This window comes from Macaca mulatta, chromosome 19, assembly GCF_049350105.2.
Source record: "Macaca mulatta isolate MMU2019108-1 chromosome 19, T2T-MMU8v2.0, whole genome shotgun sequence".
In the NCBI taxonomy this organism is placed as follows: Eukaryota; Metazoa; Chordata; class Mammalia; order Primates; family Cercopithecidae; genus Macaca; species Macaca mulatta.
The window spans coordinates 8,524,242-8,542,828 of NC_133424.1; the positions used below are offsets into that span (position 1 = coordinate 8,524,242).

Below are 18,587 nucleotides of genomic sequence, written 5' to 3' on the forward strand. Positions count from 1 at the left end.
GTTATTGACTTCGTTTCGAAGACGCCAGCGACCGGAAGCAACATAGAGACGCCCGAATATACGTCATCAGGATACACATTGGCCAATCAGCTTCAGCAATGGAGCGTGCAAAACACCAATGAGCTTCTGTCTTGCTGGAGGGTCGGCTTTGGGCGGAAGTTGCTTTGTTGACCGGGAGAAACGAGATGGGGGTGAAGCTGGAGATATTTCGGGTCAGTGGACACAGGAGTGGATTGGGAGGCTGAGCAGGGGATCTTCCTGGATCTGAAGATGAGGCTGGAAATGGGGGTCTTAAAAGAAAGAGGGTGCTCCAAGGAGAAAGCTCTTAAGATTTGAGAGGGACCTTTCTGGTTGGAAATCCAGGAGAGGGGACGCTGGGTTGTGGGGTGGGGGGGTTCTCAGATTTGGGCTTCTGGGTTTGGGGGCTGTGAGAGGGCTGGTCCGAGGAAAGACCTCAGAGAGGGGTTGGCTGAGAAGGGGGCTCTAAAGAAGGAAGACTTAAGATCCTGGGGGAGCTCTCGGGCTTGTGGTGGGTGGGTGTCTATGATAGGGAGACTCCCAGACTTCGAGAAGTGAAGTTGAAGAGTGACGCCTCCTGGGTTTGGGGGTGCTCCCGGGATCTTAAGTGGGGATGAGTAATGAGGTCTCGAGGAGATGCTTTTGATTGTAGCTCGGGCCTCTGTATGTCTGTCTGTCTTTGAGAGGAAGACTCCAGCTCAGGGGGGACTTTCAGGAATGAAGCCTCCTGGATTATAGAAGTTAGGTTTTAGGATGCGAGGTTTCTGTACCCTTGGTGGGAGTTCTGGGGTTCTTGGGTCGGCCCTAACGAGGCGCTTCTGGACTCTGCAGTAGGATGGGTCCCCCAGGCTCTGAGCAGCCTCTGCACATTGCTTGGGGCGAGGGGGGCGGTCACCTCACCCACCCTCTGCCATTCCAGATGATACTCTACCTCACTTTCCCTGTGGCTATGTTCTGGGTTTCCAATCAGGCCGAGTGGTTTGAGGGCTACGTCATACAGCGCAAGGTGGGCATAAGAGGAGTGTTCGAGGGTTCACTCCAGGGGTGGGAGAGGGTGCGGGGCACCAATCTGCTGGGAGCCAATGTCTGCCTCCCATGAGCTGACCCTACCCTGGTGTGGGGCTCTGGAGGCTCTTGGCTTGTGTCCCAGTTGTGACTTTTCCTTACAGAGGGAGCTGTGGACACCTGAGAAGGTAAGTGATCTCATCTTCTTCCTGCCAGAGGGATGGAGGAGGCTGGATGCTTGTATCCGGGATGGGTTTCAGGTGAAAATTTTAGGCCAGGTGCAGTGGCTCATGGCTGTAATCCCAGGGCATGGGAGGCCGAGGTGGGTGGATCACTTGAGGTCAGGAGTTCAAGACCAGCCTGGCCAACATGGCGAAACCCCATGTCTACAAAAATACAAAAATTAGCCGGGTGTGATGGCAGGTGCCTATAATTCCAGTTGCTCGGGAGACTGAGGGAGGAGAATCACCTGAACCCCAGAGGCAGAGGTTGCAGTGAGCCCAAGATCGCGCCACTGCACTCCAGCCTGGGCAATAGAGCAAGACTTCGTCTCAAAAAGGAACATTTTACTCTCAGCCATGAGTAAGGAACCGAGAGCAGAGGAGGAGATGGTTTCCTTATTGCCTTCTCCTGGAAGAGTGAAGCGGATCCCCCTTGGACCCCTTTGTCATTGGCAGGGGGCTTCCAATGAAGACACTGAAACCTGAAGCCGTGGTCTGGGGCAGGGTGGTGGGAGAGTGGTAGAGGGATCCCGGCTCAGCGCTGAGGTGTGTGCCCCTCCCCCCTTCCTGTCCCACCCACTTCTCCATCCACAGCTTCAAGAGATAGAAGAATTCAAAGAGAGGGTACGGAAGCGGCGGGAGGAGAAGCTTCTTCGCGATGCCCAGCAGAAATCCTGAGGCCTCCAAGTGGGAGTCCTCGCCCCTCCCCTGATGAAATATACGCATACTCAGTTCCTTGTTACTCATGGAAGTGTTTTATTCTTTTATCAGTTTTTGGGGACCGAGTAAGGCCCAGGATGCCTCAGGCCCTCAGGGGGCTTGTGTCGGGGGCTGGGGGCTGCTGTTCCGACGGAAGCCAAGAGCGGTCGGGTCCTGAGGGGTGAGCAGGGGTTGGGGACTGAGGGTCCCAGCTCGTTTCTGCACTCCGTCCTGTGGATGAAGAGGGGTCAGCCGGGGGGAGGGCTCAAGGGCAGTGCCAGCCAGAGGTGGCGAACGTTGGAGAGAGGGTGTGGGTGGGCACCGTGTCCCACCTCATCTGAGCACTGGTCTATGTTTACCTTCAATATCTGCCATTTAGGGTGGCATTTGAGCGTGAGGTGGCAGGTCTTGGGACCCTCACTGGGGTCCTGATCAGAACCCAAGCTTTGTGTATGTGTGAAGTCAACACATGTGAGTATGCAGATGTGTGTGTGTGTATATACATATATATATATATATGTATGTGTGTGTATATATATATATATATCCTATGCGTGAGCTCACGTGCCCTCCTCCCTGAGGTATCCTAGGAGGGGGTCCTGTTTTCTCCCTTTGGCCTCCCCAGAACCTTTAGACTTGGGGGCAGGAGCCACAAGTTCCAGCCATGGGTCTGACACTAGCATGGCCCCTATATAACCTTAGGCCCCTCTAGCCGCTGCCTGGGCCTTGGTCCGTCCTCCCATCTGAAGTCAGGGCAGCGGATGGACAGAGGTGGGGCAGGCCCTGTTCTCTCCCGGCTGGGTGGAGGGCAGGATTGGAGAGCACTGCCTGGTGGGTTTCTCCTCGGCATCGCCAGAACATCACCTACCTTGGGCCCCACGGGCTGGAAGCCGGGCAGGCTGCTGACTGTCACACGTTGGTCATCCATGCGGCGGCCCTGGGTGCTGGCCAGCATGTCCATGAGGCTGTCCATCTCAGGGGTGGGGTCGCTCTCTGCGTGGACATTCACAGACTTGGGAGGACACAGCCGGACTGGGGGCCCCCAACCCTACCCCTTAACCCCCATGCAGATGCTTCAGGTGCACCACCGCCTCCCACACCCCGTGCCCCCAGGCCCTCCAGATGACCACACGCCCCGCACTCCCACCCTGTTCACGGCCCATGGACAGCACCCCCGTGCCCGTGCTCACCGCTCTTGGTGGTCTGGCCCGGCCCGGCCTGCAGTGAACAGCGCTGCCCCTCCATCCGGTCACCCTGCACGTGGCTCAGCAGATTGAAGAAGCCCTCCTGGTCTGGGGAGCCCGCCTGCGGACAGACCCGCTCAGTCCGGTTGGCCCTTCAGCTTGGGGGCCCCTCCCCAACCTTCCCAGCCAGCCTGCTCACACCCGACCCCAGGGCCTGCTGTCCCCTCTTCCTCAGCTCTCACCATGGTCCCCGCCGATCCGCTCTGCAGAGCTGTTCTGGATGAGACATGAGTCTCCTTCCCAATCCCGGCCCCCGCCCCCAGGGCCCCGGCCGGCAGTGCCACTTCACGTGGTACCGTCTCAAGGGACAGGCTCCGATGCCAGTGTCCTGCCGTCCTAGATTAGGGCCTGATGAGTGTGGCCTGGGAGCTGGGACATGAGTCAGGGAAACATGGCCCAGGAGCTACCCCCAGGTCCCAGCATCTCCCATCAATAGGGGTCCACACAGAGAGCCCTGCCCTCTGCCCTGGGGCCTGGCACTCAGACCTCCAAGCCCACCAGCCCCTTTCTACAGCCACAACTGGGTCAGGGGGTCCTAGGAGACTCACTCGCTAATTAGGTGCCCTACAAACTAATTAGTCTTGTCAATCATGGGCTCTGAGACCTTGAGCTGGGGGTGGGGTGGGGGCAGGGCCTTCTCACCTCGGCACAGGGGCCTGAGCCCTCCTCCGGCTTCTCCTCCTGATCCATCATGTCCCTGGACTCCGGTCACTTTCCTGCTGGCCCCTGCCCCGGCCCAGTGCCAGAGAGGGCCTTTTAAACGTCCGGGACGTGGGGGTGTGGATTCCCCCCATCCCCAAATCCCCAGCTCATGCCCCATCTGCTCCCACCCAAGCTTAAGCCCCATAAAGATCATCCAGATAATTGTTTGCCCACAACGATGCCTGATCTGGCATGGGGGGTAGGGGGCAGGGCGACCGGAGCTTGAACCTCGCCGGGCCCAGCAGCAGTGACCGGACCCCAAGGACTCCCGGGTGTGATGTCACGAAAGGCCTGAGCAGCGTCCCCACAGTTGGAGAAGGGAAGCCAACAGAGTAGGGTGGTAGCTGGCTTAGGCGAGGACTTGGCAGGTGTCCCTACCCAGCCACCCAGGTCCCCCCACTGGCTCCTGGAAGGGCAGCTGCCACCTGCAGTCAGTAGAGAAAGAAGAGATTGGAGTCAAAGGCCCCTTCCCTCCCTCCCTCCCTCTCTCTCTGCACCTGCCTCAGATGCCACCCTAGCACCAGCTCTGTCTCCTTGGCAGCAAGTCAAGGGGTCTCCCAGCCACCCTTCCCTTGACTCACTGTCCCTGGAGCCTGGCTGCCTGCCCCAGACCCCAAAACAAGAAAGTCTGGGGTCTCCTGTTCCCACACCACCCACATGCCAGGTTGAGCTATCTCCTATCGATCACCCCAGCCCCAGGTGGAAACAGGAGGTGAGACTCCCTGGGGACAGGCAGGCGGGGAGAGGACGTCCCTGCCTTCTTCCCCAAGCCACTGTGGCTTTCCCTCGGTGCCCGAGAAGGGGATGCCACTGGGAAGTCCCCATCCCCTTCCCTGCGCTCCCCAAGATGCCTTTACAGAAAGCAGTGGAAGTTTCACCTCAGAATGAATGGACGGCCCTATCACCACCTCTGTCCGAGTCTCCCCTGTTCCACAAAGGGCCAGGTTCACGCCCTCTCCCTCTATGCCAACCAAGTGTCCCCCTCCTCAGCACAAGTATCCCTTTCCTAGGCCTGCCAGAACAAAGTGTCACAGACCAGATGGCTTAAAGCAACGTATGTTGACTTTTATCACGTATTTTTATATAGAGATGAGGTCTCACTATATTGCCCAGGCTAGTCTCAAACTCCTGCATTCATGTGTTCCTCCGGCCTGGGCCTCCCAAAGTGCTGGGATTACAGGCATGAGCCACCATGCTCAGCCTTTAAAATGTTTTTTAACAGAAATGTATTGAGCCAACGTTCCAGAGGCCAGAGCCTGAAATGAAGGTGTTGGCAGAGCTGTGCTCCCTCTGAAAACCAGGTCTCAGGAGCCCTCTTTGTCCCTCCCTGGCTTTTGGCAGCGCCTGCCGTCCTTGGTGTCCTTGGCTTGTCACTGCAGCTCTTCACTCCCTGCCTCCGTGGTCACATGGCATTCTCCCTCTGTGTCCTGGTCTTCATATACCCATTCCCCCACTTCCCAACCACCTACCCAGAATCAGGCAGCCATATAACTATCTTACAAGGACACCAGTGATATTGCATTAGGAGCCCATCCTACTCCAATGTGGCCTCATGCTCACTGCTAATATCTATAATGACCCCATTACAAATAAGGTCCTATTGTGGGGTATTGGGGATTAGTACTTCATATCTTGTGGGGGTTGGGGTGGAATGATTGGCCGTATCAGCTCTCCCTCCCCTCAAGAGGTCAAGCTGAGAAGCTGGAGGCGGTCCTGTCTTCTGTCCTTCCCCTCAGGATCTGGAGGGTTCCCTGCCTTCCCCCGTTCAAAACTCTTCCCTTGGGTTTTATCTTCTCAAGACCAAACCCAAACCCCTTGGGGTCGTGGATATGTTCTGAAGTGGATTGTGGTAATGGACACACAGCTCCAAAAATACTAAAAGCCATTGACTTACGCACTTTAGGTCAGCAACTTGTATGGTATGTGAATTATATCTCAGTAAAGCTGTTAAAAAAGGAGGAAGGGGCAGGGTGTGGTGGCTCATACTTAAAATCCTAACACTTTGGGAGGCCAAGGCAGGAGGATCCTTTGAGCCCAGGAGTTTGATACCAGCCTGGGCAACATAGGGAGACCCTGTCTCTTAACAACGACAACAACAACAACAAAATCAGCTGGGCGAGGTGGTCCCAGCTACTTGGGAGGCTGAGGTGGAAGAATCCCTTGAGCTCAGGAAGCAACAGAGCGAGACCCTGTCTCTTTACACAACAAAAACAGAAACAAACAAAAACGGGGAGGAGGGAGAAGAAGGAAGAAAGGAAGGGAAAAAGAGAGGAAAGGAAGAAATAGCTCAAACTCCTACCTACGGTCACCAACCGTCCTGGTTTGCCTGTGACTGTCCTATTTTTAGCACTGAAAGTCCTGCATCCTGGCACTGGGATGGGTCAGTCTGACCTTGTCCTACAGAACTCTGGCCCCTACTGCCCCCACCCTCCAGCCTTCTTAAGCTCGGGGCCCCTCCCTTCTCTACCTGGACATGCTGTGTAGATGCTTCTAGAATTCATTCAGGGATAATGTCAAAAGGCTGCTTCTTCAGAGAGGTCCTTGGGGGTCACCCTCAATAAAGTCCCCTCCCACTCCTACCTTTCATGGCACTTGCTGTCACATCAGTTTATTTCCTTTAGGGCAGCATGGATCCTTTCCTTTCTCCGCCAGACCTTCGGGTCTGATTCACTCTCTGTGTCCCGTGTAAGTGGCAGGGGTCTTGGTACCTTCATCAACACGGCAGAGCGAAGGAACCAGCTCAGACCCGTAAGAGTCTGTTTACACACATACCTCGCACCTTAATTTGGAGACCTCATTTTTGTATGGGTGCTGCAGGGGCTGTGCCTTTAAAGTAGCAGGACACACAGCAGAAGCAGCTCCTGAAATTCCAAGTTGAGTGTGTGTGTGTGTGTGTATGTGTTTGCAAGCATTTGAGGGCGTCACTCACCCCATGTGTGTATCAGCATGTTAATTCGATTGTTGGTCCACAAGGGTAAGTGTGGCGCCTCCCGGAAGAGGGTAAGGCTGTGACAAGTGCTCCCCAGGGACAGGCTCCCGGCTGGAATCCCAGCAGGCTCACTCGTCGTGGCCTTGGATTAGGGATCGCGCTAAGCCTCGGTTCCTCATCGGCACCGCAGTCCAGGTCGGGGCATCGGGCAGGGCTGAATGAAAATTATGTCCAGGTGCCGGCACACAAGAGGTCTCCAGGCCTCCTGAATCCATCAAAAGTTATCCAAGACGGCTGCTGCTGCTGCTGCCTCTAAACCCTGAAGTACAGAAGACAAGTGGGTCAAGATCCCAGGCCCAGACGGTGGCGGCCTGGTGGCATCGAGTGGGCGCGTGTATCTTGCAGTCACCGAACCTTCCAGGGAAGATGGAGGGATTATTGCCCTGCGATCCCGCTTCGCACGCAAGCCAGGAAGTGTGTGTCTGAACTCCCGTCTGTGAGCGTGTCATCGAGGTGTGCCCCTCCAGCGACTTCGTGCTCGGCTGCGCAGACGCACCTGCCTGTCCTCTCCGCCAGGGACTCAACTTCCTGGGCCTGGGCGAGAACCGACGGCGGGGAGGGGCCAGGTGCGCAGGGGGCGGGATCAGGGCCCGCGGGGCGGGGTCCACGTGGGTGACGCGCGGGGCCACGCCCCCACCTTGGGACACACCCGGAAGCGGCGACAGCGGCGCCCCTCGGGGAAGATGGCGCCCTCGGGGCTGAAGGCAGTGGTGGGGGAAAGTGAGTGCCTCTCCAGGGCCGGGCTCTGGCGTCCCGTGGGGGATCGGGGTCGGGGGCGCACGGGCTCTGGGACCCTGGGTTCGTGGCGGCTAGGAGTTGGGAGCCGGGCTGGGCGTCCGAGCACCTGACCCTCGAGGGGGCGGGCGGGGACGGGTTCCCAGCTGGACGCCCCTGCTCGCCGGTACTAGAGCACAACAAAATTGGGGGGCCGGACTCCGGGGACCCAAAGGGGACGGGTAGAGGGTGGCGTAGGCTGGGGCGCAGACTCCTGGGCCTCTTAGGGTGCCTGCCGGGGGAGGAGGGCACAGCTGGATGCCCACACTCTAGGATCTCTTAAGCTGGGCAAAGTTCAGGGGCTGGACTCTTGGGACCTCCTGGGGCTCTGATCAGCGACCCCAGATGCTGTGAGCGCTCAGGGGACGTGTCCAGGCCCCACGGGGGTGGTGTAGGGGGTGCCTTCCTCCTTGCCTCATTCCCAGGAGCGCCTTGCAGCTGGAGGACCCAGACTTCCAGGCCTCACCGGCCCCCGTTCTTGGGGGAAGGGTGGAAGGCGCCTCTTCCTCCACCCCGGGGAGTTCCGGCCTCAGCTGCTCCTTCCGCCCTGGCCTCCTTGATAACAGTGGACATGACACAGTGGACGTGGCTGGGCGGGGCCACCCCGTTACTTCTCTCCACTCTCTCCTCTAGGCAGGGCAGTCTGTAGCTCAAAACCCTGTAATTGGGGGAGATTGGAAAAACAGTGATTCCATTTTACAGATGAGGAAACTGAGGCCGAAGGTCGGTGGGCTAGCCTCAGCTAGGCATGCCTCAGAGCTGGGAACCAGGGGTCCTACATTTTAGACCAGGGTTGGGGGACTGGCTGAAACCCATACAGCAGGAATACTTGAGGCAGCAGGTGGGGAATCGGAGAGCCTGGCTCTAGAGGCAGATAGAGCTGTGGATGATCCCGGCTCTCCACTTTTCATTCATCTAAAATATGTTTATCGAGTGGCACCTTTTGACCCGGCACTCTGCCACTTAAACACTCAGAATGCTTAGGTGAGTTGCATGTTGCCTAAGAATCTGTTTCCCTGTCTGTACATTGGGGGTGTCCCCAGAAGCCACCTCGCAGAACTGGGGGGTAAAAATAAATGGTTCCCGTGTAGTGTCTCATGCCTGTAATCCCAGCACTTTGGGAGGCCGAGGCAGGAGGATTGCTTGAGGCCAGAAGTTTGAGACCAGCTTGAGCAACATAGTGAGACCCCATCTATACCGAAATAAAAATAAATTAGCTGTGGGTGGTACACACACCTGTAGTCCCAGCTACTTGGGAGGCGGAGGCGAGAGGATCGCTGGCTCCCAGGAGTTGGAGGCTGCAGTGAGTTACGATCACACCACTGCGCTTTAGCCTAGGTGACAGAGTGAGACCCTCCTCTCTTAGAAAGGATAAATGGGAATTAAGATGGGGGTTCAGCCCCAAGGCTGAGAAGGCTTGGGGCAGTGGTGGGACCAGAGAACCAGCGTTCTGACCCCTCCCCTCCCTTCCCTGCAGAAATTCTGAGCGGAGTTATTCGGAGTGTCAAGAAGGATGGAGAGTGGAAGGTAGGGGCAAGGAAGATGGCTGGGTACCCAGAGGCAGCCCCTCATCAAGCCCATGGGGAAGACTCTGAATGTGGAACCCCCGAGAACTGCCTGTCCACATGGGTGGAGTTGGGTGAATGGGTCCTGGGTCCTCCCGCCCAGCCAGCCCTTGAAACTGCCCCTCCCACTGCCTTGGCTCCTCCTGGGGCCAGCTGTGGCCTCTTCCGCCTGCTCCTCCGTCCATCTGTCCATCCATCTGGACAGGTGCTTATCATGGATCACCCAAGCATGCGCATCTTGTCTTCCTGCTGCAAAATGTCAGACATCCTGGCTGAGGGCATCACCAGTGAGTGAATGCGTCCCAGTGAGATGGGACTTGAGTGTGGGAACCCCTGACTGTGCCCCGCTCCCAGGGTTCAGCCCTTGAGCGTAGGATCCCCTCAAATCGTCCAGAACTCCCAAGTACGCAGCTCCCTGCAGGGACAGCCTTGATCATGTGACCAAGTCAATTTCCTAAATGTTGCAAGCTGACCGCAGGAGCCCATGGATTGCAGACCTCCCCTGCAGGACTCCCTGGCTGCAGCCCCTTCCTAACCGTGCAGCCCCTGTGTGGAGCGCTGTGTGGGACTCCCAGGGTGGACTCTGGATGTGAGGCCCCAAGAATGCAGAGCCTTCTATGGGTGACCCCAGGAGGTGCCCCAGTCACTTTGCCATTGAGGGACAGGTGCTGAGGGAGCCTGTCCTCTCAGAACCTCAGTTTCCCTGTCTGTAAATTGGGGAACCCAGTTTGGAACCCAGTTGGCTGCACAGCCCCCAAGTGTGCAGAACCCTGCCGTGTGACTCTTAGCTGGGTGACCCCGAGGTATGTTTCTTCTGCAGTCCCTCCTAAGCATCCACTCCCCCTCCCCAAGCCTCCAACTCCCCATACCTGAGACTCCCCATGTGGCCCTTCCTGGATGCCACCCACCTGTGTCCCTTCCTCTGTTCCTACTAGTTGTTGAAGACATCAACAAACGGCGAGAACCCATTCCCAGCCTGGAGGCCATTTATTTGCTGAGCCCAACGGAGAAGGTGCCTACATGAATGAGCGTGTGTATGCGTGTGCATGTGTGTACATGTGCCTGTGCGCATGTGCATGTGTATGTGTGCGTGCATGTGTGAGTGCGTGTATGTGTGTGCATCTGTGTATGTGTGTGCACGTGTATGCATGTGTGTATGTGTGTGCATGTGTGTCTGTGTCTGCGTGTCTGCATGTGCATGTGTGTCTGTGTCTATGTGTTTGTGCATGTGCATGTGTGTGCGCGCATGTGTCTGTGTGTGCGTGCGTGTGTGTCTTGTGTTTGTGCACATGTGCCCATGTGCCCATGTGGATGCGACACTAGTGTGCATGTGCACATATGCATGACCCTGTGCATCCATGTGTGCCTATGGTGGCAGATAGGAGGTGGCTGGGAGGCCTGGGCAGACAATGAACCTGGGTGTGCAAGCTCAGGCCCAGAGAGTGACCCTCCTTCCCCAGTCGGTTCAGGCCCTGATCGCAGACTTCCGGGGGACCCCGACCTTCACCTACAAAGCGGCCCATATCTTCTTCACCGACAGTGAGTGAGGAGAGCCCAGGGTGTTGGCGGGTGGGGCGAAGAGGTGTGGGGGCTGCTCTGGCCTGATACCCCACTCCTGCCTCACCCCAGCCTGCCCCGAGCCCCTGTTCAGTGAGCTGGGCCGCTCTCGTCTGGCAAAGGTGGTGAAGACATTGAAGGAGATTCACCTTGCCTTCCTCCCCTACGAGGCCCAGGTACGGCCCGGGCTCATCCTGGGCAGGGGGTGGGGATTTGTGACCAAATGTCCCCTGTTCTCTCAGAAACAGACACTGAGGCTGGGCGCAGTGGCTCACACCTGTAATCCCAGCACTATGGGAGGCCAGGGCAGGAGGATCTCCCAGGAGCTGGAGATCAGCCTGGGTACAGAGCAAGACCTCGTCTCTTAAAAAAAAAAAAAAATAGAAATTAGCCTGGCGTGGTGGCGTGCACCTGTAGTCCTAGCTACTCAGGGGGCTGGGGTGGGAGGGTCGCTTGAGCCTGGGAGGTCGGGGCTGCAGTGAGCTCTGATTGCACCGCTGCCCTCCAGCCTGGGCGACAGAGCGAGATCCTGTCTCAAAAACAGATACATAAAGTAAAATTTAAAAAAGGGGAGGCACCCACAGAGTCCAAGGAGCTCTTGCCTTGATTTCTATCCCCCTGGGCCCCTGCAGGGGGCAGCATAGAGCGCACCGTGGGGTTGTCCAGCCAGCCTAAAGGACAGGGCCTGGGGTATTTATCCACTGACTCCTCCAGGCATGGGTTTAGGGTTGACCTGGGCCTGCCTCCAAGTTGGCAAAGCAGGCTTCAGGGACCAGGGACAGCTCCCAGGAGGTGCAGGTGGTGGCAGTGGGAAGCGGGGCAGGTGTGCACCTGCAGCAACAACCCTGGTGCTTCTGTCCCCCTCCTCGCCCAGGTGTTCTCCCTTGATGCCCCCCATAGCACCTACAACCTCTACTGCCCCTTCCGGGCAGGGGAGCGCGCGCGGCAGCTCGAGGTGCTGGCCCAGCAGATTGCCACGCTGTGCGCCACACTGCAGGAGTACCCGGCCATCCGCTACCGCAAGTGGGAACCCCACCGAGCCCTACCCCGATGCCGCCCCCTCCCGCTTAACCACGAGCAGCACCTGACCTTTAACCTCTCTTGTGACCCCAGCCCCGGCCCTCACCCTGGTCCCTGTCTCCCACCTTCAAAACCCATCCTTGACCCCATCCCCTGATGATGTCCCCCATGTCTGGCCTCCCCGCCAGGGGCCCAGAGGACACAGCCCAGTTGGCCCATGCCGTCCTGGCCAAGCTGAACGCCTTCAAGGCAGACACTCCCAGTCTGGGCGAGGTAAGGGGGCGTGCTTGGGAGGTGAGGGGCAGCCCCAGCCAGCTCAGGGTCAGTGCCTCATTCCTGCCCTAAACCTCACCCCAGGGCCCAGAGAAAACCCGCTCCCAGCTGCTGATCATGGACCGGGCGGCTGACCCCGTGTCCCCACTACTGCATGAGCTCACGTTCCAGGCCATGGCCTATGATCTGCTGGACATAGAGCAGGACACATACAGGTCTGCAGACTTGGAAGCCGCCCCCATCCTTGCCCCCGACCTGGTTCCCCAGTCCTCAGCTCCCCTGACCCCCAGGCTCCCTCCATCCTCCCCAGATATGAGACCACTGGGCTGAGCGAGGCGCGGGAGAAGGCCGTCCTGCTGGACGAAGACGATGACTTGTGGGTGGAGCTTCGCCACATGCACATCGCAGACGTGTCCAAGTGCGTGCACATGGCAGCTGGATCCCCCCTTCCCCTCCCCTACTGTGGGCCTGGTAGCGGCCCTGGGATCCCTGGCTGCTGCCAGGTCTTTGGCCCTCATGAGCACCCCTCAGTGTGACTCCAGACTGGCCTCCAGTTTCACCCCACCTCCCCTTGTGCCCCCTGAGTGGGCTTACCCATGGCCGGGTGCAGGGACACATGACCTCTGGCTCCTCTCCCCTCATTCTCATCCCTGCCCACCCTCATGGCCAGGAAGGTCACGGAGCTCCTGAGGACCTTCTGTGAGAGCAAGAGGCTGACCACGGACAAGGTACGGGCAGACCCAGGTCACCAAAGGCACCAGTGCAAGGAAGCCCCTCCCCATGGGGGCAGGGTCACAGCCTGGATTTCGAGCCTGGAGTGAGGCCCAGGTGGGCACAGCCTGGCCCCGCCCCCCCACTTCCTACCCTCTTCCCCCTACCTTCCCCAGGCCAACATCAAAGACCTGTCCCAGATCCTGAAAAAGATGCCGCAGTACCAGAAGGAGCTGAATAAGGTACGCTTGGGTGGGCAGGGAGTGGGGGCACCTTGGCCCCTCAACCCCATGCTCTGTCTGCATTCTGCCTTGACTCAGCCTTTGTTACCCCCCAACTCCCACCCTGCCCCCCGCAGTATTCTACGCACCTGCATCTAGCAGATGATTGCATGAAGCACTTCAAGGGCTCGGTGGAGAAGCTGTGTAGTGTGGAGCAGGTGGGGCGGGGCCTGCGGGGGGCGGGGGCGATGGTCCTGCCAGGGCAGTGTATTGGGGAGGGGCTGAACTGTAAAGATGGGGGGTCTGGGGGAGGGGCAGGGTTTGTGGAGAGGTGGAGGGGCCTTGGAGAGAGGTGGGACCTGGTGGGAAAGGAAGGGGGTCTTGTGGAGAAACGGTCCTAGGATGAGGGTGTGGCCTGTGCCTGGGTGGATGGGGCCCTGGAGAGGAGGGACCTGGGTGAGGGGCAGAGCCTTGGACAGGTGGTCCCAGGACAGGGGTGTGGCCTGTACATAGGTGGGTGGGACCTTGGAGAGGTAGGCAGAGTCTTGGAGAGGTGGGACCTGGGAGAGGGGCAGAGCCTTGAAGAGGTGGGACCTGGGAGAGGGGCGGAGCCTTGAAGAGGTGGGACCTGGGTGAAGGGCGGAGCCTTGGAGAGGTGGGACCTGGGTGAGGGGCGGAGCCTTGGAGAGGTGGGACCTGGGTGAGGGGCGGAGCCTTGGAGAGGTGGGACCTGGGAGGGGGTGAAGCGTTAAGAGAGGTGGGACCTGGGAGAGGGGTGGAGCCTTGGAGAGGTGGGACCTGGGAGAGGGGCGGAGCTTTGGAGAGGTGGGACCTGAGTCAGTGGTGGGGCCTTGGAGAGGTAGGACCTGGGAGAGGGGCGGAGCCTTGGAGAGGTGGGACCTGGGTGAGGGGCGGAACCTTGGAGAGCTGGGACCTGGATGAGGGGTGGAAACTTGGAGAGATAGGACCTGGGTGAGGGGTAGAGCTTTGGAGAGGTGGGACCTGGGTGAGGGATGGAGCCTTGGAGAGGTGGTCTCAGGATAGGGGTGTGGCCTGTGCATAGGTGGGCGGGGCCTTGGAAAGGTGGGACCTGGGTGAGGAGCAGGGCCTGTGGAGAGACTGTCCCTGGACAGGGGTGGGACCTTGAGACCTGGTGCTGAGATGAGGTAGGACCCAAATGTCTTCTTGCCAAGGATCCTGGGAATATCCCTGGCCTGCCTACCCCTGGGGACGTCCCTGGCCTGCCTCTCCCATCCCCTTCCCTGACACATAGCGGCCGCTGGACAGCTGACCCCATGCCCACAGGACCTGGCCATGGGCTCCGACGCGGAGGGGGAAAAGATCAAGGACTCCATGAAGCTGATCGTGCCGGTGCTGCTGGACGCGGCGGTGCCTGCCTACGACAAGATCCGGGTCCTGCTGCTCTACATCCTCCTTCGAAATGGTGGGTGGGGGCTGTGGGGAGTTGGAACGCCCCCATTTGCCAGGGTCTCCCACAATCCTGGGAACTGCTGAACCCCACAGCTCTCCTTGGGTCATTTCCACTCACCGGGCTCACCAACCCCCACAGCTACCCCTCTGGACCCGGGAACCCTCCTCCATTGGCTTGGGGATTCCTCCGTTGAGGTGAGGGCTCCCTGCTGACATGGAAACCCTCACATCTGTGATTCCTATAGATGTGGGGCTCCCTCAGCTCATCTGGAGGAGCCCCTGATCTACCCCCTCCAGGTTCCCCACTCTTGCTCACACTAGCCCAGGGCCCTGAGGCCCTCCCCACTGCAAGATTCTCCCATCAGAGTCCTGGGAGCTCCTCAGCCCACCCCAAATTCCCCTAAACCTGGGAGCCCACCTGGCCGCTGCCTCCACCCTGCCCATCCCCTAGGTGTGAGTGAGGAGAACCTGGCCAAGCTGATCCAGCATGCCAATGTACAGGCGCACAGCAGCCTCATCCGCAACCTGGAGCAGCTGGGAGGCACTGTCACCAACCCTGGGGTACGCCAGGAGCGGGCGTGGGGGGACTCTGGGAGAGGGCGTGGATCACGGCCGGGGCACTGCAAGGCAGAGGGCCAGTGGTGCACAGGCATGGTGTGGTTCCTGGCATGGTGTGGTTGCTGGGAGGCCAAAAGCAGTGTTTCGGGTCTGGTCTGGGGCCCAGAGGATGCTGGGGCCTCCCCCAGTCCGAGCTCACACAATAGGCAGGGGGAGAGAATGGGCGCTGCCACGCCGGTCCTGGCAGTGGTGCGGTTGGGGGCGGGTGGTCTGAGTGCTAGAGGCAGGTGGGGGCTACAGCACACTGTCTATCTGGGCTCCCAGGGGTCTCTGAGGGCCCCCCGCACCCATCTAGCACCCGCACACAGCCATGTGTGTGCTTTAGTCTTGGGTGAACCTCTCCTGTTTCTCTGGCCCTGCGCGTCCCCCTCCACAGTGCCCTCACCCTGTCCCCATCCCTCCGCCATCCCTCATCCATCTCGCTGTGCACCGTTTCTCTGTGTCTCTCTCTCCATCTCTTACCCTTCTCTCCGCCTTCCCCTTTCTCCCTGTTCTCTGTCTCGTTCCCCTCCCCTCTCTGTGCCCCTTCTGTCCCCGTCGTCTTCTCTCTGTTTCCTGCTTCATCTCTTGTCTCTCTCCTTGCCTTCATACTTTGTCTCACTGCCTCTCATCTCTTTGCCTATCTCTGCCTCTGTCTCTCTGGCTCGCTCGCTCTCCCTTTGGCTCTGTCTCTCTCTGGCTCACTGTTTCTCTCTCTCGCTGTCTCTCTGTCTCTCACTCTCTCTCACTCTCTTGCTCTCCGTTCCACTTCCCCATCTTTGCCTGCCGTCCCCCACCCCACCAGCCACACCAGGGCCAGCCCCTCTGTGACCAGCCTCCTTCCCCTCAATCCTCCTGCGGCCCTCCCTGCCCCACCTGTAGGGCTCGGGGACCTCCAGCCGGCTGGAGCCGAGAGAGCGCATGGAGCCCACCTATCAGCTGTCCCGCTGGACCCCGGTCATCAAGGACGTAATGGAGGTACCGGGTGGGCAGGTCAGGGTGGGGACCAGCCCTCCGCATCAGCTGGCAGCTCAGCCTCCCTCCTGCCAAGGCGCTAAGCCTCAGGGCTTAGGGGAAAATGCTCATCGCTGGCACTCCCTTGGCACCGATCTGCTCTGCCGAGGGGGGCACGCCAAGCCTGCAGCTGAGGAATTGGGGCGACATCGGGGCCTGTGCTGGGGAGCCTCACTTCCTCCCTACCTGCTGGCTGCCTCCTCTATATCTCTGTAGTCTGTTCGCCTGCCCCCCAGGACCCCCCTGAGCCCCAGCCCTGGCCTTTCCCAGGATCCTGGGGCAGCACCATCCAATAGTAATGGGCCTGGCGGCTTCCTGCTTCCTTCTTGTTCCTCTAAGAGCCCCGGCTCCTCCTCTTGCCTGGGGGCCAGAGACCTGGGCCTCCTCATCCCCACGGACCTTGAATACCCGGACTTCTGGGGCTCCGAGGGGTTGAGAGTTCAGACTCTGGGTTCCCCAAAGGGCTGCGGGTATTGACTGATGGTCCCCAAGGGCCTGGAGGCCCAGACTACTGGGTCCCCAAGGAATTATGGGTTTAGACTTCTGGGTCCCCAAGGAGTTACGGAATTAGATTCGTGGGTTCCCAGTGAGTATGGGTCTAGCTTTCTAGGTCCCCAATGGCCTAGAGGCCTAGACTCCTGGGTCCCCCAGAGGCAGCTGGTGGAAATGTTGGTTCCTGTCTGCCAGGATCTTGGCCCCTGAATACCCTGTGGGGGGCACTCCTGACCCCGGGCCCATGCCTGGGGTTCCTTCCCTCACCCCCGTCTCGGCCACCAGGATGCCGTGGAGGACCGGCTGGACAGGAACGTGTGGCCCTTCGTATCCGACCCCGCCCCCACGGCCAGCTCCCAGGCTGCCGTCAGGTGAGGCCCCGAGGCCGCCCCCACCCACGCCTGGGTCTGTGTTAGCGGGCGGCCTGGTGGCGGTGAGGACCTCCTGCCTGGACTTTCTGCCCCTGCCCTGCAGTGCCCGCTTCGGTCACTGGCACAAGAACAAGGCCGGCGTAGAGGCCCGGGCGGGCCCCCGGCTCATCGTGTACGTCATGGGTGGTGTGGCCATGTCAGAGATGAGGGCTGCCTACGAGGTGACCAGGGCCACCGAGGGCAAGTGGGAGGTGCTCATTGGTAAGTCATCAGGACTGGGACCCTGGGGCTCCAGGGCTTGGCTTCCCAGGGGCTGGACTTGGACCTTCTAGGTTCCTAGACTCCAGAGTCCTTCGAGTCAGGGACCTGGTTTGCCGAGGGACAGGGACAGCTCCACACCAGCTGGGACCCTGGCGGGAGCCTGTCAAAGACAAAGGCAGCGTCCCCCAACATCGTCTCCAAACCTCTGCTCCTGCACAGGCTCTTCACACATCCTCACCCCGACCCGCTTCCTGGATGACCTGAAGACGCTGGACCAGAAGCTGGAGGACATTGCCCTGCCCTGACCCCTGGACCTGCCCCCTACCCCTCCCTTTCCAGAGAAATAAACTATTCCCATCTCTCTGCCAGCCAGTGCCCGCCTCATTTTCTTTCCAAGGGATCCCTTGGGAGTTGTGCTGAGCCAGGCCTGTGCCCCAGGCCCCACCAACCCCTATTATCCTCTCAGAAGGAGAATTAGCCTCTCCCTGCCCCCCAGGGCATCTCAAGCCCTTGTGGAGGTTAAGAACTTGGACTTTTGGCAGGGCACGGTGGCTCACGCCTGTAATCCCAGCACTTTGGGAGGCCAAGGTGGGAGGATCACTTGAGGTCAGGACTTCAAGACTAGCCTCGCTAACATGGTGAAAACCCATCTCTACTAAAAATACAAAACAATTAGCCGGACGTGGTGGTGTGCACCTGTAGTCCCAGCTGCTTGGGAGGCTGAGGTAGGAGAATCGCTTGAACCCACAAGGTGGAGGCTGCAGTGAGCTGAGGTCACGCCTCCGCACTTCAGTCTCAAAAAAAAAAAAAAAAAAAAAGAATTGAACTCTCGTTTGAATATCGGCTCTAAGATTTTCCAGCAGTGAGGCCCTGGCCAACTTACGGGGTTCCCAATCTAAAAACAGGGAGCCCAAAATAGCAGCTGCTTTGCAGAGGAGAGAACAGAGAGAGCGCAGGAAGGCTGGTGGCGTGCAAGCGTGACAGCTGCTGCTACCCCATTTTCACTGGAACCATTTTGGCTGCTCCATTCATATTGTTATTAACAAGCAGAATGGACCCTGGAACTGCAACCCCCCTAGGACTGTTCCAAGGGGTCCTGTAGGCACACGATGCAAGAAGTTGTGTTCAGCTTCCCGTGTATTCATGTGAGGCACACAACAAACTGCTTTCTCCTCCCAGCCCCATGGGGTTCACAGAGGCTCCTGACTGCAGGACTTATCAGGACCTTCAGTGGGTGTATCTATTTGCTAGGGCGTCGTAACAAGGTACCACAGACTAGGTGACTTAACAGAAATTGCCAGGTGCCATGGCTCATGCCCGTAGTCACACTTTGGGAGGCCACGGCAGGTGGATCCCTTGAGGCCAGGAGTTCAAGACTAGCCTGGGCAACATAGTGAGATCCTGTCTACAAAAAAAATAGAA

At 59.0% G+C, this 18,587-nt stretch overlaps 3 protein-coding genes across 12 annotated transcripts; 2 read left to right on the forward strand and 1 right to left on the reverse strand.

The window, feature by feature from the left end:
• Positions 1-144: 144 nt before the first annotated feature.
• PET100 (PET100 cytochrome c oxidase chaperone) lies at positions 145-1,986 on the forward strand. Its single transcript, XM_001097045.4, has 4 exons — positions 145-212; positions 938-1,024; positions 1,188-1,211; positions 1,839-1,986. Exons 1-4 carry the CDS (start codon positions 186-188, stop codon positions 1,920-1,922), a joined length of 222 nt encoding a protein of 73 aa, XP_001097045.1. The 5' UTR covers positions 145-185; the 3' UTR covers positions 1,923-1,986.
• On the reverse strand, positions 1,981-7,435 carry PCP2 (Purkinje cell protein 2). Of its 6 annotated transcripts, XM_015122684.3 has the most exons (7): positions 7,233-7,435; positions 6,819-7,137; positions 6,470-6,597; positions 3,830-4,314; positions 3,134-3,248; positions 2,812-2,936; positions 1,981-2,174 (listed from the first exon to the last, which is right to left on the reverse strand). In XM_015122684.3, exons 4-7 carry the CDS (start codon positions 3,878-3,880, stop codon positions 2,055-2,057), a joined length of 411 nt encoding a protein of 136 aa, XP_014978170.2. In that variant the 5' UTR covers positions 3,881-4,314; positions 6,470-6,597; positions 6,819-7,137; positions 7,233-7,435; the 3' UTR covers positions 1,981-2,054.
• A 40-nt stretch (positions 7,436-7,475) lies between these two features.
• STXBP2 (syntaxin binding protein 2) lies at positions 7,476-17,533 on the forward strand. 5 transcript variants are annotated; one of them, XM_015122687.3, is made up of 19 exons: positions 7,476-7,598; positions 9,130-9,179; positions 9,423-9,504; positions 10,153-10,229; positions 10,678-10,756; positions 10,847-10,950; positions 11,649-11,797; positions 11,983-12,067; positions 12,152-12,282; positions 12,378-12,485; positions 12,738-12,795; positions 12,955-13,020; positions 13,137-13,217; positions 14,305-14,443; positions 14,882-14,991; positions 15,910-16,005; positions 16,819-16,904; positions 17,008-17,165; positions 17,385-17,533. In XM_015122687.3, exons 1-19 carry the CDS (start codon positions 7,562-7,564, stop codon positions 17,468-17,470), a joined length of 1,782 nt encoding a protein of 593 aa, XP_014978173.2. In that variant the 5' UTR covers positions 7,476-7,561; the 3' UTR covers positions 17,471-17,533. The 5 variants fall into 5 exon arrangements, with proteins under 5 accessions (XP_014978173.2, XP_077835877.1, XP_077835878.1 ...); XM_077979751.1 differs by having other exon boundaries at positions 7,484-7,598; positions 10,847-10,989; positions 11,544-11,797; XM_077979752.1 differs by having other exon boundaries at positions 7,492-7,598; positions 10,624-10,756.
• Positions 17,534-18,587: the final 1,054 nt, after the last annotated feature.

What these genes read in the sequence shown, in the direction of transcription:
- STXBP2 (XM_077979751.1), top strand. Translation starts at nt 7,562, where the DNA reads ATGGCGCCCTCGGGGCTGAAGGCAGTGGTGGGGGAAA. An exon ending in ATAGAGCAGGACACATACAG is followed by an intron (nt 12,283 to 12,377) that starts GTCTGCAGACTT and finishes CATCCTCCCCAG; the next exon opens with ATATGAGACCACTGGGCTGA. An exon ending in AGCTGTGTAGTGTGGAGCAG is followed by an intron (nt 13,218 to 14,304) that starts GTGGGGCGGGGC and finishes CCATGCCCACAG; the next exon opens with GACCTGGCCATGGGCTCCGA.
- PET100 (XM_001097045.4), top strand. Translation starts at nt 186, where the DNA reads ATGGGGGTGAAGCTGGAGATATTTCGG. An exon ending in GCTACGTCATACAGCGCAAG is followed by an intron (nt 1,025 to 1,187) that starts GTGGGCATAAGA and finishes TTTTCCTTACAG; the next exon opens with AGGGAGCTGTGGACACCTGA. An exon ending in AGCTGTGGACACCTGAGAAG is followed by an intron (nt 1,212 to 1,838) that starts GTAAGTGATCTC and finishes CTCCATCCACAG; the next exon opens with CTTCAAGAGATAGAAGAATT.
- PCP2 (XM_015122684.3), bottom strand. Translation starts at nt 3,880, where the DNA reads ATGATGGATCAGGAGGAGAAGCCGGAGGAGGGCTCAGGCCCCTGTGCC. An exon ending in GCTCAGGCCCCTGTGCCGAG is followed by an intron (nt 3,249 to 3,829) that starts GTGAGAAGGCCC and finishes GTCTGTCCGCAG; the next exon opens with GCGGGCTCCCCAGACCAGGA. An exon ending in GGGCCAGACCACCAAGAGCG is followed by an intron (nt 2,937 to 3,133) that starts GTGAGCACGGGC and finishes ATGTCCACGCAG; the next exon opens with AGAGCGACCCCACCCCTGAG.